The sequence below is a fragment of the Rattus norvegicus genome, chromosome 1 (assembly GCF_021556685.1).
Source record: "Rattus norvegicus strain SHRSP/BbbUtx chromosome 1, alternate assembly SHRSP_T2T, whole genome shotgun sequence".
Taxonomy (NCBI): domain Eukaryota; kingdom Metazoa; phylum Chordata; class Mammalia; order Rodentia; family Muridae; genus Rattus; species Rattus norvegicus.
Genome location: NC_141534.1, coordinates 119,843,783 through 119,858,778, shown reverse-complemented (window position 1 = coordinate 119,858,778; position 14,996 = coordinate 119,843,783). Strand labels below are relative to the sequence as shown.

General features: G+C 39.4%; 1 protein-coding gene across 2 annotated transcripts in view; it reads right to left on the bottom strand.

The window, feature by feature from the left end:
• Gabrb3 (gamma-aminobutyric acid type A receptor subunit beta 3) overlaps window positions 1–14,996 on the bottom strand; it is a 234,617-nt gene that overhangs the window by 36,817 nt on the left and 182,804 nt on the right. For both annotated transcript variants that reach the window (XM_087623534.1, NM_017065.2), the window contains 2 exon segments: window positions 6,066–6,148; window positions 2,699–2,836 (listed from right to left, as the gene is read on the bottom strand). In XM_087623534.1, coding sequence (XP_087479660.1) covers window positions 2,699–2,836; window positions 6,066–6,148 — 221 coding nt within the window.

The following is a 14,996-nucleotide window of genomic DNA, read 5'->3' as shown; positions in this document are numbered from 1 at the left end:
AAACTTAGAGTTTAGAAAGATTAGTGATGGAAAGGACAAAAATAGAGCATGTTTGGAAAGCAGGAAGAACCTTGACCATCATGGTAGCTGTGCTTCAATTTTCCTATTTCAACATCACTTCAATTTTCTAATTTTTTTTTTTGCAGTGCTACGAATTGACCCTGGGCCTCATGAACATACTTGATGCTATGCTATCAATCAACATCATTGACTTCTAATTTTTCTATACTTTAACATAAGCTAATACATTGTAACAATATGGGCTCCCAGGGACATTAGTGATATAAAATTGACAAAAAGAAATGTTACTGTGATGATTGCGTTGGTACTATGCAGCCTGGCTTCCTTTTCAAATCAAATCAAAACACTGTTCAGAACATTGGTATGCTAGGAGCTGAACTGTTTTTTGCACTAATGAACCCAGTTGTCAACCCATAACACTACAGCAATTCTAGAGCATGGCCACCTCATTACAAGTGGCATAATCCTTAAGTCCCATTCAGGAACAGGGGGGATTTATGTGATTGCTTTGACACATGGTATTTTAATCCTTGATTATAGAATGTCACTGGGTTTTGAATTATCTCTTCTGTGTAAAATATTTATTGAACTATCTCTTCTGCAGAAACAATTCATTTTAATATATACCTACCAGACAGTTAAACTCTGTAGGTTCAACAGCTATGCATGACACAATCTACTTTTCAAGTGGACATATATTTTTGTTCCCTCCTAATCCTTGTGAGATAGTCTGTGTTTAGGTGATGAAGGCTTTTGTTCCAGATTACGGAACAAAATTGCATTAATTCACAACATCAGGGACTAGCAAACCCTTCAGATTGCATTTAGCTTTAAAATGTCTTTAAGATGACAAGGGCCACGGTATTTTTTTCTGTATTGGTCAGAGTAATTCGAACGCATAAGTTCTTTGGGAGTGAAAGATTTTATAACTGATATCAAGTGGCATGCAGCATTCGGTGGATGTAAAACTCAAGTCAGGCTCCAAGAAAGACAGTGTTGCATTTCGATGACCTCATGGGTCCATGCATAGCTAAAAGACGTCCTTCTGTTCCTGCAACTTGCATGCTTAGGCAGTACAGTCTGACTTCCATCTCTGAACAAATAAAAATACAGGTGCTTAAAAGAATAGTTCCAGTTCAAGTCAGGTTACGTGCTGCCTAGTCTCTACTATCTCTGGGCATCTGAGATAGTACTGTAAGAGATTCTTAGGTAGGCAGCTTTGGGTCACAAAGGCAACTTTGTTGACAAATGCAGACATGGGCAGGATCTCTCTGCTGTGGGAACACTACCAGCAAACTCTGAGCAGACCTTTTGCATATAAGGCTTGGGGCATAGGACTGATGATACCTCAATTTTATACATAATAAATGAGCCGTTTTCTTCAATGCAGCCAAGTAATTTTCTTGATTTTGCACACATGTCCTTGATGTTAAGCCTCAGATTTTGATGTTTTTCACACCCCACACAAGAGACTGCGTCTCCATAGATCTGCAGGCGACAGTGACATGCAGACAAACCTGACATAAAACTTCAAGCTTCTGTCTCCACTAACACTGCCTGGTAGAAGCCAGGTTGGAGAGGAGAGATACCGGTAAAAACTTGGAGCCATTATGCAGGTATTCAATGACTAATACTCCAATCAGACAGGAAGTAGGCTGGGGGCCGGGAGAGCTGGGTATGCTGTGAATAGGACCAATTCCTCCTGGGAACATGCATTCTTGCTGTCAAGGGAAACAAACGCTGAGGGTAGAGATGGAAGGGATTGCGAAGGTATACAGCAATAGCCTAACAGCCAGGATAGCTGTGGCAGTAGGAAGGGCGCAAAGTGCCTCCTAGAAAAAAGCAGCATGAAGGTGAAATGAACCAGACCTAGTTAGCAGAAGAGACACACACACATCCTAGGCAGATAACAAAGGGCCAGTTTCCTTAATGCCATCATAGCCTGAGACTGATTCATAGCTGTTGGGTTTTTTTGAAGTGTATGGACTGTTCTGCTTTCCTTTAGCATTTTAAACACTGCTTGTACACATGGCTATTCTTTACATTTTGAAAAACACTTTTATTTATCATCTGAATTATCATGCAGAGCATGCACCAAAAATGCAAAGCAACTGAGATATCACCACATTCATAAACTATATGTGACAGAAATGTAATCAAATCTCAGCAGGCACAGACAGAGAGCTTGGATAAGAACGGTGGTAAAGCTCAGGCCATGACAACCTTTAGCAGACAGCATTCAGAGAATGCTGGGGTGTGGAGAGCAGCACAGGCCTCTTATCCTGGATCACCAAAGCTAGACTGAATCCAGGAAGTGAAAAAGGTGGTAGCTTTCGGAACATCTTCTATCATTTCTGTCCTTTTCTTTTTGTCTCCAAGGCCATCCAGCCTCTTCTCTAACGAAGGATGGAATATTAGGTATGGTATTAAACAGGGACCAGCTACTTTCTCATCCACGGTCTGATCCGCCACAGCATACAATGGGGAGTGTCTCATTATTAGATGGACCTTTCTCCTTATCACAGGAACCAATGCTTTTAACACAAATGCTAAAGCAGTTCATGTGATGGTCAATTCCTGACAATACATGGAAGCCAGCCAACCTACACGTTACTAAGAGACCATACTGTCATAGCATCTATCATCTTAAAAGGACTAAAAGTAGACACAGGATCACCTGTGGCGAAGACAACATTCCTGGAGACCAGACGGTGCTCCACAATGGAGAACTGTGGGAGCTCGATCCTTTCCACGCCAGTAACAGCCTTGTCCCCGCCACGCCAGTAAAATTCAATGTCATCCGTGGTGTATCCATCTACCAGGAGAGAGAAGCAGGAACATGGTGGATAGGAGACACTGTCACTTCAATAGCAATGTATAGCCCAAGAAATTATTTTTGTTAAAAGGACTAATAGAAATAATGGTTCTATTAAGTTTAAAGAATTATTTAATGTGCACAACTGTGACAAATGTAAATTAGCTTTCATGTGTCTCTGTGTTACCTTAGCAGTCTGATTTGTGCCAGAATGATCCTGAAAGGCAGAGAATTGGGGTTGTGGGCTTAGACCAGAGTTCTGTGTGCAAAGCATGACATTCCAAATACCTGGGACATCATCTAGTGGAGGACTTTCACACATCTTTACAGTGAGGAGTACGATGGTGGGGGAAGCAGGTTTGAAGATTCAGGAATGGCTACAGAGACTAAGGTCCAACTTTCCCAGTAAGAGTCTAGTGACAAGAGTTCTTTTTAAGGTGCCTGCCCATTTTAGAAAAGCCCTTTGCTGGGACACTCCTGTGCCAAATACACTGGCAAAGGTGTCCTCCTCACAAAGAGTATTAACAATAAGGATTGTATCTTTCACCCAGTTCATATTCACCTGAAAGACAGGCAGTGCTCCTTGAGAATGAGAGAATCAATGAGAAGCAAAGCACAGTCTAATCTCACCACACAGAATCACCCAGAAGATCACAGCAAGCTGTGTATTTATTTCCATCTCTCTTTGTAATTTTTATTTTTCTTTGTCTCTTTTCTTCCTATTTTCTTTCATCTCCCGTCCCTTCTTCCCCATCCTCCCCTTTCTCCCTTTTCAACTTCTTTCTCCCCTCACTCCTCCCATCTCCCTTCCCTTACTTCCTTTCTTCCTGGCCTTCTTGTTTCTCCCTTGAGTCAGATCTCATGACCCAACACCAGATTACCTATGCCATCTAAGTGCAGGAGTCACAGACCATCACATACAATTGGATTTTCCAATTAGATCAATAAAACACAAATTTGATTTAAAAATATATTATTGCAATGCAATAGAATTTTGTATTTGAACATATATAAAACAAATCCAATGTTTTCATAGGCCAGGACCTCAGCTTGTGCAGTGTTCATCATGTCCCTAGAGCAATCTACTGTCCTCTGGGTAGACCATGGTGTGGCACCCACCTCTTTCTGTCTTCCTGACCTGACAATTCCTTCACTAATAGAATACTCACCTGATATAAATCCCACAGTTGTTTTCTATGCAGTATTTTAAAAAGCCCAAATTTCTCACAAAGACCTTAAGAACTTACAAGGTGAACCCCAATGTGATGCCCTCCCTCTCCCATTACCACACTAGGTATGCATGCCTCTTACTGCTCAGAGCAGCTCCTGTACCCAGACCAGCTGCATTCTCTGCAGGAGCCTTTCTCAGGTATTCAAATAGCACATCCTTCTCCAGATCACAAGATTGACTGAAGGCTTCCTGCAGAAGCCTCCATGAAACCCCACCTCCTGAGTAACCCCACAAACAGCCACAGTTCTTGTATTTCAAAACACTTATTGCTCTTTCTACCTGTTTCACATCCCTCTGGGTCATATACTCCAGGCTGGAAAGCATTTTGCCTCTGTGCTCTATATGTCCCTGTACTTACAACAGTTCATGCACAGGGTCAGAGTGCAGCTCTATGGTAGAGTGCTTGTTTCACATCTGTGAAGGCCTGGGTTTAATCCCAGAAACAGAAAACAAAATCAAAGCTAACTATCAATGCTAGCATACAGTTGAACCCTGCAAATTATGTGAGGGATAAATTAAAGGAACAACAAATTTATACTAGGCTAGAAAACAAAGATACAACTTTTCCACTCCACCCCCAGTGCATATAAGCCAGTGGAAAGGAATTCCCTACTTGTCCTTAGACACTCTCAGTCTGGAATTCTGTAGGACAAGTCATCCCTTACCCAAGAAATCTCTTTTGCCCAACACCTGCTGAAGTCAGGTCACTCAGAAATAATGGTCACACCCAGAGGTGTGTGCAAGCAGTTGGAGCTGAAGCAGCTTATTAAATAAAAGCTCGATTCACTTCCTAAAATGTCCACAGTCTCAGCAGAACCATGGCCTCAAGTCAAATAGAAGGCATTTGACTTTCTACGATAATCCTAAGAACTATAGGGATCATCATCTTTCCTCTGAGTCTTTGCATGTCCATGGCGAAAGTCCTCTAAAGCTCCAATTCTGCATCGTTGGATATGACTCTACATTCCTGATCTCTGAATTCACAGATGTCAGGAAGATGGCATTGATCAGTATAGCAGAGAAGGGTACAGTGTGACCAGCTGCAGCTCCCACTTTGTAGTTCCTCATTGTGCTTAAGATCTGTATACTCTCCTCAATCACAAATACTTCCAGTGACACCACAAAAGCAACTTCAGGTAACCACCCAAATCTCAGTAGAAGGCTAGTGGAGATGAATAATAAACCAGGCTGTGACAGACTCAGTACAAACACTTGTTGAGCCTAGGAATAAGGCTGTGTAGGACAGGTCAGGATCAACAGGCAGAACTGTTCAGGCGGTAGAAGGTACATCTTCCTGCTAGAACTCTCCCTGCAGAGGCACGGAGCACTGAATTATCAACAAGGCAACTGAGCACTCCTCAAATTGAAGAAAATCGCCAAGATGCAGAAATGGTCAGCTCGTAAGGCTATGATTCTGATGGGAAATGAGTTTCACTCCAACTGCCCAGGGTCCCAGCAGTCCAGCCACTCAAGCATGATAAAGCAGATTGTAAGAAAATTGCATCTCAGTGTTTCCTCTGTTTTTGCTGAATGGTTTGAGATGAGGAACATTTGTTTTCTTTTGTTTTCTCCTATTTCGTCACAGAGAGCAGACTATCTAATCAGATTAAAATAAAGGACTTTTTCAGACTGAGTTACACACACACACACACACACACACACACACACACTCACTCCTGTCTTTCAATCAATATGCGTCTCTCTTGCTTTCTCTTCCTCTTTTTATATCTCTGTCTTTCTTTGTGCTCACTGTAAAACTGCTAAGACTTAATCCTCTAATACTATATTTTGTTTCCTGTGTTGGGACTAATACCCAGGTTCTTGTGTGCAGAAGACAAGCATTCTACCATTAAATTGCCTCCCAGCCTAATTTTAAGATAGCTATAAGAATGATAAGCACATTGCAAGTGCTTTGGTATACATACTAACTTACAATGACAATAACAAAAAACTTATAATTCAAAAGACAAAATGTGGAAGGCATTGTAGAATACACACAGCTTTCAATTTCCAGGGTGCAGTTTTGCTCATCCAGTGGGTATCTTCTGAGGTCCATCATGCAAGCTGCTGTGGTGGTGATCCTGAAATACACAGCAGGAGTGGCATTAGAGGCGTGCTAAGGAACAGAGGAGGGAAAAATGCCTCTAGACAGACATAAGTCACATATACATAACCCCCCTTCCCAAAGTCCACCTCAAGGTATACTGAGAATTTTGAATGAGTAAGAAATTCCTTAAATGCACTTTTTGAATATATTACAGATCAGATTTATTAAGAAAACAGAGTCATACTTAATTTTACTTCCTTTACCTGTTCTAAGTTGACAAGTAAAATCTATACATGCTAACAGTGTGTGGAGTAAGATTTAGAAGTATGCATGCATCATAGAATGAAAGCAAGGACTACACTCCATCCACAATCCAAAACTAAATACATTTTTTCCATATCATGCAATTATTTAGCCCAACATCCCATCTTATTCATAGAACAAAGTCTGTAATTGGGATTATTATTTTCTACTACCTGTTCTCTTACTCATCTCCCCCAAACAAACTGAAGGCACATATCCTTGAATGCACATGTACATTGGCAAGGGCATTGTGTTTAGGAGCCTCCCACTCATGGTGACACTATGTAGAGTCAGAATGACAATTATAGAAACTGGATGGGGAAGCCTGAATAAGTCCAGAAGTAGGTCTTTCCTGCCATCAACTGTTTCTGACATGTAGGACTTTTATCTTATTAACTTGATAAATAATGCAAAATATTGTCAGGAGCCATCATGGAAAGGGTAGAAGTTATCAGGTGATCTTCCTAAAATGATCTTCCTAAGATGGCTCCACCTTAGATTAATAGCTATGATGGATTTGTTCTGGCAGGCAAGGCCCATGAGAAATTGATTTCAGGAAAGATTACTGCTATTAATATTCTTTTCCTGTTATTATTAAACATATATAACAAAACTAGGTATTAGCCCACCCTTTTAAGAGATCTCTGCAGAACAATGTGGTGATGCTATATAGACAGATAGATGATTCCTTAATTCTTAATGATTATCCTATAAGAATAATTTTCTGATAGTCCAAACTGCAATGAGAACTTTTCCAGTTTTCAAGTGTCATGAGTTAATTGCTTCTGAGATAACAAGCAGGCATCTACTGCTCAAAGTACATTTCAAGAGGTTGTAAAACCATTACCCAAGGTCATAAAAGGGAAACTAAGGATTTACTATAGGTGCAAGGACAAAAGATAAAATATTGACTGGGTTTATCTATACAAAATTCACTAATATGTTAGTCATGAAAGTTATGGTATTTAACTCTCTATGATCCTGTAGAGCTAGCAACAGATGATGAATGTTTAGCCAGGTAATTACTCCTAATGGATATGCATGTTGTAAACTTATTGTCCAATTTATGATTTCAATTTATGTGTAAACTTATGGTGAACTTTTACCATGTGATCATATATTCTGAAAGATGGGTAAGTATTGAGGACAAAGAGACAAGACAGAACTGAGGAGAATTTTTAATGTAGAGCTGAACACAAGAAGAACTTAGAAGTAAAGGCATTGGGCGTAAGAGCATTGCAACATCAGAGCAGGAGGAGAGAGCAAGATTAGAAGGAGAATGCAGAGTGGAATAACAGAACTTAAAAATTAAGAAAGCAATATGCAGAACACATAGGGAAAGAGGAAAAAAGAAGCTGTAGAGAGAGCAAAAGTAGAAGGTGGACTTCTCCTTAACATGGGGCAGAACAGATCTTTTCTTAATAGAAAGGCATGTTTAGTCATATTAGAGAGAATAAAGCTTTCTTCTAACAGACATGGTTTTAATTCATTTAACAATAATAGGGAGAAGCTTTTTCTTTCTCTATGAAATAAAGTTTGAGCTCATTTTTGATCCAAAATGAGTAAGTTCTTTCTGCACCGGTGCTAGGTATTTTGCTCCATTTACGTGTGTGTGTGTGTGTGTGTGTGTGTGTGTGTGTGTAATTATGAGATAGTATAAATTGAACTGGTCTACATGGAGATTTGAAAATGTGTGTGTATGAATCTGTATATGAATTTATGCGAGTTTAATCCATATTTGCTTGTGTAAAAGTTTTTCCTTATGTGAGCATGACTCTTCTCCTGGTTCAACAAAAGTTTATTACTCCAAACTTCCCTCTAGTCTGACAAGCTCAAGGCATCTGGACAAGAGGGAAATGACTCTAGTAATTAATCCATTACCTAATCCCCTGCTGTTTTAAGATGAGGTGTTAATGCCAGAGACCATAGCTTCTGGCCTGAGAGGAACTCAGGCAGGTCAACTACTGCAGCAAAGTGACTTAGACTTAACATAGGAAAACATTTTATTATTATACAGCAATCTTAAATACCTTGCCCCTGAAAATACTCATCTCTGTTGTTGGCTTACCTTCAAGAGAGAACCAGAAAGAAAGAAGAACAGCCAGGGCATGGCGCTGAGCAAAATATGTATTCACTACACCTTTTATTCTTTGGAAAAAAATACTTAGAAAGCCCCATGACTGTAGAGACAGCCTGCATGCTATAACAGGAAAGCATACAAGTGAGGGGTCTATGAAAGATCAGGTTCTGTTGGGCTGTAGGTGAAAGAACAGTTAAGGCAAGGGAAGGTATGGGAACATGAAGAGAGAGGGAAAGGCTGTTCAGCATAGCACTGCCTCTTCACTTAACTCAGGCTAGGTAAGTAACTTGAATGACTGAGGGGAACTTGCACCATTGAGCTCTAACAGAAACGAAAAGGACAGGGAGTTTCAAACTCCAGAGCTGAGTGCTCAAGCCTATTGAATGGATCTGGTCAAGATCGATAAGCACCAGTGGCATCATAGGCTCTGTATTTGTTCTATATTACCCAGTTCTCCTATGTATGTCGCATTGGTTAGCTTTCTGTCTCTCTTCTTTTTTTCTCCCTCCTCCTTCTCCTCCGCCTTCCTTCCTCTCTCCCTCCCTCCATCTTTCCCTCAATCACTCTCCTTGCATTCTTATCTCTCCCCTCTTTTCTTACTTTCCCATTTTGTTCTGAAAGGAGAAGGACCACCATTATACCTGTTATAGTCTGAGAACTACACTCCTATTTCTAAGGAATGATGGCAACAACCAATTGAAAGTGAACCTCACGGAATGAGTGTGATGCTTGGTGTTAGCTCCCCAACTTCACAAAACTAACTTTATAAAATTTAGAATCAGCAGTGAGAAGGGTCTCTAATCATATCTTTGGATGATTTTCTTACTTGAGTTTCTTAAGATGTGAAGACCATCCTGAAAGAGGGCTATTTTGTAGGCTGGGTCCTGGCCTGAAACAAGAAAGAGCCAAGCACTAGCCTGCAGTTCTCATGCAGATGCAGTGTGGCTCTGGGTTCTGTGACATCCCCTTCCCAATGGACTAGAGCTTGAAACTGATCTGAAATAATATGAATATAATTTCATTTTCCCTTAAATTGCTTTGGCCTGTATATTTTATCACAGTTATAGGAAAAGACACCAAGACAGTAAAAATTCTCTGCTTAGCAAATTATTTCTTTAAGGTTTTCATTTTTCTCTTTTTGACTGAGACAAAATATTGACTGGAATCTTTCTGCTTTAGTGTATGCTTCTGATAGAAAAGCAGAGATATATGGACATATAATAGAAACGATGAAAGCTGATGTCCTGGACAGTGAGACAATAAATCTATTGCCACCCACGAGGCTGTCTGTTAGTTCTGTCCTCTGTCTTCTGTCTGTCTGTCTGTCTGTCTGTCTGTCTGTCTCTGCTCCCCATATGTAGAAATAGTGATATGAAAATAATATTAGAGATGTTATGTTAAAATGATATATATGTATAATTAATATATTCATTTGTTCCCTTCCTGTGTTTTCCACTTTCCTTTCTTCATTCACTTTCTTTTCTTCTCTCTTGCTTATTAATGTTCTTTACATTTTCTTTTGTACTCAGACATCAGCCAGTCATTGCTGTGCCATGCATGTCAACAAACACTTCACCATTTTGCCAACTGCTTAGTAAAGTTTACTATTATCATTATATATTATTATTATTCCCATTTGTAGATGAGCAAGCAAGGGTTATAAAGAACAACTCCCTCAGCCATCTCAATGCTCTAGAAGGCAGATATATCATAGAACAAGGCAGCATATCTTGTACAACTTAGTTAGTGTTCCATGCCTCTTTACCTTTGTATTAGTGGTGAAGAAGACAATTATGAGTATTAATTTTAATGTCCCCAGCTGATTACATGTTAGCAATATCTTTGCCAGCTTTCTCAAACACAGTCAAAGTTAAAGAACTGTGCCACTGAGGTCACCTTGCTTCACATCAATGCATTCATTGCATTAATCAGATCCACCTGACTTTTGACTGGTTGGCTCTTTGTCTACCTTGGTTTGAGTCTTTAAAGTCAGAGCTAAGCTTGTCCTGCCTACAGCAATCTGTTAGTATCAGAACAGTACTTCTCACAGCAAGTGATCCACAAAAACTCACAGAATAAATGACTTGGAAAGACAAGGGACCAAACTAGGTTGAAATTGTCAAAGAAAGATACCCTGCTATTTTTGGCTTCAAGGTGGTGGATATGAGACAGCAAGGGATGACTGCCCATAATCAAGCACTCTCAGGAAGAGCCCTAAACCCTCCTAGTAGCCAGGATTTCACTGTTCAAAAGGCTCAGAGGATCCCCTTGCCCAAGATCAAGTGGTTGCTGTGAATCCTTTTGCTGTAGAATAAAACTCTGCGGAATCCAGTCCACTGTCCACCATGGGCATGAAAACATTATTTCAATGAAGATTACAGTGAAAAGTATCTTTGGTTCTAATTCCAACCTTGTCACACTGACAGGACTAGGGAAGGATCAACGTAAGTGTTCTAGAACTGAAAAACATTATCTGTGGTGAAGCAGTACCACATAGCAGCTGTTGTTTTCGAGCTAACCACTCTTCCAAGCCCTTTTGTTGTCTATGCTAACTCTCATGATCTGCATTGCAGACTATCTAGAAGCCAGGTGGTTTTGGCTACAAAGGCAACCATCATTTTTAAAGGTCTAAGAACTCAGGTGCTTAGACTGAACACCTAAGCCACATACCACAGAGAACACATTCTTCTTCAGCAGGTACTTACAAGAGAATTGTAGAGGGCACAGGACACGGGTGAGTTTTTCAGTTATCCAACCTTTTGTTGTGTTTTATAAAGTATATATGAAAATACATTTACAGGAATGTCCAATGCCTTTTACTATGAAGATTACTTGAGGTTGTTACTTCAAAAATCATCAGAGCAAGCTAAGCGTACTATAGCCTTCCCCTTAGCTTTCCTAGATAAGCTTCACTACAGAGGCATTTTTGTCTCTGTGAACTATGAATCAACCCCATAACCTGCTTTGTCTGATGGGTAGCAGAAGTGACGGTTTGGTATCACAAGAGTAACTGGTCTCTTATGTTCTGCTATGCAAAAGCTATGCCAGTAAGTCTGCTGGTTCACGAGAACGGACAAAGGGACAGGATTGAGGTGCCACAAGCACATCTCAAACACCATCTCAGTGAGTTAGCTAATAACCACTTATCCTCAACCTATGGGTTCGCTAGCCAAGGCCAGCAAACCATACTTGTTCATCTTTCAGACAAATGAGTGATGCATATATGTGCATTAAGGAATTCCAGTTGCTTATTATACTGCAGTAATGTTGGTAACTGCTCTTCACTGGAGTGTTTTCCTACAACAGAGGTATCTGATTCTACATAGAAGCATCAAGGATAAGGCCTCTATGTGTTGCGTTATTTCTGGCAGGTGAGGCAGGCTTACTTCTCTCTTATCCATCTGTAAGTGATCTGAGAGCAGAGGACCAAGCTATCATTGTACTGAAAAACTAAACTGAGGGCATATGTTCTCAACTCCCTGCCAGGAAAGTAGCTACCCAGGACCCAAGACCACGGAGTTAATACAGAAAACACCTTAGGCTCAGCACTCTGGTGAGAAAGGGAAAACACTAGGAAATATCAGAAAAGTAAATTGAATCCTTCCTATTATCTTGATCTGATTAGGATGCTTGGGAGTGAGTCTTTCTAAAAGCACACCTACGCCAACTATGTTGCTTTAACTATGTGTTTGGGGGCTGCTCTTCTGTAATTACTGTGTTCTTGGATGCAAAGATGTTCCTTGAACATTGCAGTTATTCAATTTCTGGTTTTGGGGGGATTTTTTTTTTGTTTTTTTTTCTTTTTTTGTTTTGTTTTTTACCTCTTGGTTGTATTTCTGATGTTGTAGTCAAAATTCAATACCCAGTCCAGTCTCATACAGCAATTCCTGTTTTGTTCTAAGAATTGTATAATTTTAACTCTTATGATTTGAATCCATTCAGTTGTCTTTTGTAGTAGTTATAGCATCACTCCTTCACATATGACTTCCAGTTTTCCTAACATCATTTTTTAAGAAAACTTCACTTCCTACTATCTCATGAATACTATTGACATTCTTGTCAGAATTCATGGAGTTGGAGAAATAAATCAGCAGTTAAGAACATATGTTCTGCAGGAGCCCTAGTGCTCAATCCCTAGTACCCACATAGTGGCTCATAACTGTCTGTACCTCTAATTCGAGGGGTAGGGGATCTGGCAATTGTTTTTTGGACTCCACAGACACTGCATACAAGCAGTTTATGGATAAACATGCAGAAAATATGCCCAAACATATAATATAATAAAAAAGGAATTTATAAGTAATTTAAATATGATAAGATTTATTCCTGGGTTATCTACTCTATTTTACTGTACAGTGTGTCTGCACTTATGACAAGTGGTTTGTTTTGACTAACATAGTTTTGTCGCAAATTATAAAAATACACACTGTGAGGCCTCCATCTTTCTTCTTTTTAAAGAATATTAGAGACATTTGGAATCATTTGGGATTTAATTGGGAATTAGAAAAGGTGTTTTCAGTCATACGAATACTATTATATTTTGATAGGGTTAGGCTGAATGTGGAAATGTCTGGGGACTATCCTCTTTGGAGAGAAGATGTAAAAAAGCAAACATAAGTTATAGTGAATCATACCAGTAGAATATGAAGAAGATAGACACATCACACAACAATTCAGAAAAGCCTGGGATATTACCTTTAGGGGTCAAGAGATGGCTCACCAGTTAAGAGTGCCTACTGCTCTTATAGAACCCACATCTGGCAGCCCAAAACCACATGTAACTCCAGCTCCAGGGGATTTAGTGCTTCTGGCCTTTGCAGGTAACTGAATTCATGTACTCCAGCACCACCACTCACAATTATACTTTATTGAACATAATTTTAAACCTTATTTAAAAAACTAAATTTTTGTCTTGTTAGATGATAATCTGAATGGATCTGCTATTTTACCTGCCTTTTAAGACTGTTCAGTGTTACACAGAAGTACAAATTTTGATTGTTTCATCCTCCACAGTTTTGCTGACTTCACTTTTAGCTGTAATCGACTAGAGTATTTATACAATCCTTGGGCCTTCACATGCGATCGTGCCATCGGTGATCGAGGAGGTTTGCGCCTTTCTTTCCTACTTTTAATAGAAGTGACAATTGGGTATCATACTTTTGTTTTTAGGATGAAATTTTCAGTCTTTCACCATCATGATTTTATGTATTTTCATATATAATTATATCATCTAATAAAGTTTAATCTGTGTGTACTGCAAGTTCTTTTCATGAAAATCTGTTAAAATTGTCATGGTTGGTCTGTTTGAATTGAAACAATCATGTGTGTTCTTTTCCTTCATTTTATTAGTGTAGTATATTACATGGATTTTCTTGTGAAATTATTTCGTACTGTTTTTCCACTTGACTAAGGCTTATGTTGCTAGCTTGTTAATATGTTGTTAGTTTTTCCATAAGCATTCATAAGGGATGATATTTGCTGACTTCTCTTCCTTAGCATGTTGCTCTGACTTTGATGCAGCTGTACTGCTGGCCTCCCAGAAGTTTGAACTAAGAAATCACCACTAGTGTTAATTTTAATTTTCAGTGTCTGAGAGAATGAACCAGGGGAACCATCCAACATGGAGATTTCACTCTGAGAGGTTCATATCACCTATTTTCTACATGATTTCACTTTGGTATGTTTTAGATTTCTAAAAATTAGTTCATTTCATCCAATTTTTAATTATTTTATAGCAGATAAAATTTATTGTATACCTCTTGTTTGTAAATAATTGTTATGAAAACCCCATATTTAAAAAAAAACTCTGACTTTAGTTATTTGCATCTTCTGTCTTTTTCCTTGTCAATCTAGATAAAAGCATGTCAGTGTGTTGGTCCTAACAAAATACGTAATTTTGGTTCCATCCCATTATTTTTAAAAACGAGATTGATCATTTTATTTTTCTTGCAAAATACTTAAAATGCACATTCACAATTCATGGAAACGTGCTTTTATTCACTGAAAGGTTTTCTCCATGAGCATTTAAGCTTATACTTGGCTTCATGGTCTGACTCGTTGCAAGTGTGTCATTGTTTTAAAAAGCTCACAACAGGGAGGCCTGCAATGAGAGCACAGGGACTTTCACTCCCAGACCTTCTACCCTAACACAAAATTTTGCTTAAATCTCAAATCTCTTGGCTCATGGGAAAACGAGAAAATCTCCAGCAGCCCAGTAGATGACAAAGAAACCACAAAGCAAATGTAAGTCTGGAGTTTTGTCGAGCGCCCTCCCCCCACCCCAGGAAAGGCTTCAGCCATTTCTATGGACTGTCACTGAGCTTCTGCTCTACTCTGCTTCCGTTTTTCATCATTGCACTTCTAGCTTTAGGTTTTGGCCACCACCTCCCTCTTTTTCAGTTCCTTAAGGTCACTGATGTGAGAAGATGCATCTTTTCAGTGCACATTCTAAAAGGATAAGAACTCAGCACAGAGATTGGTATGGTTGTTTTCTCTCCTT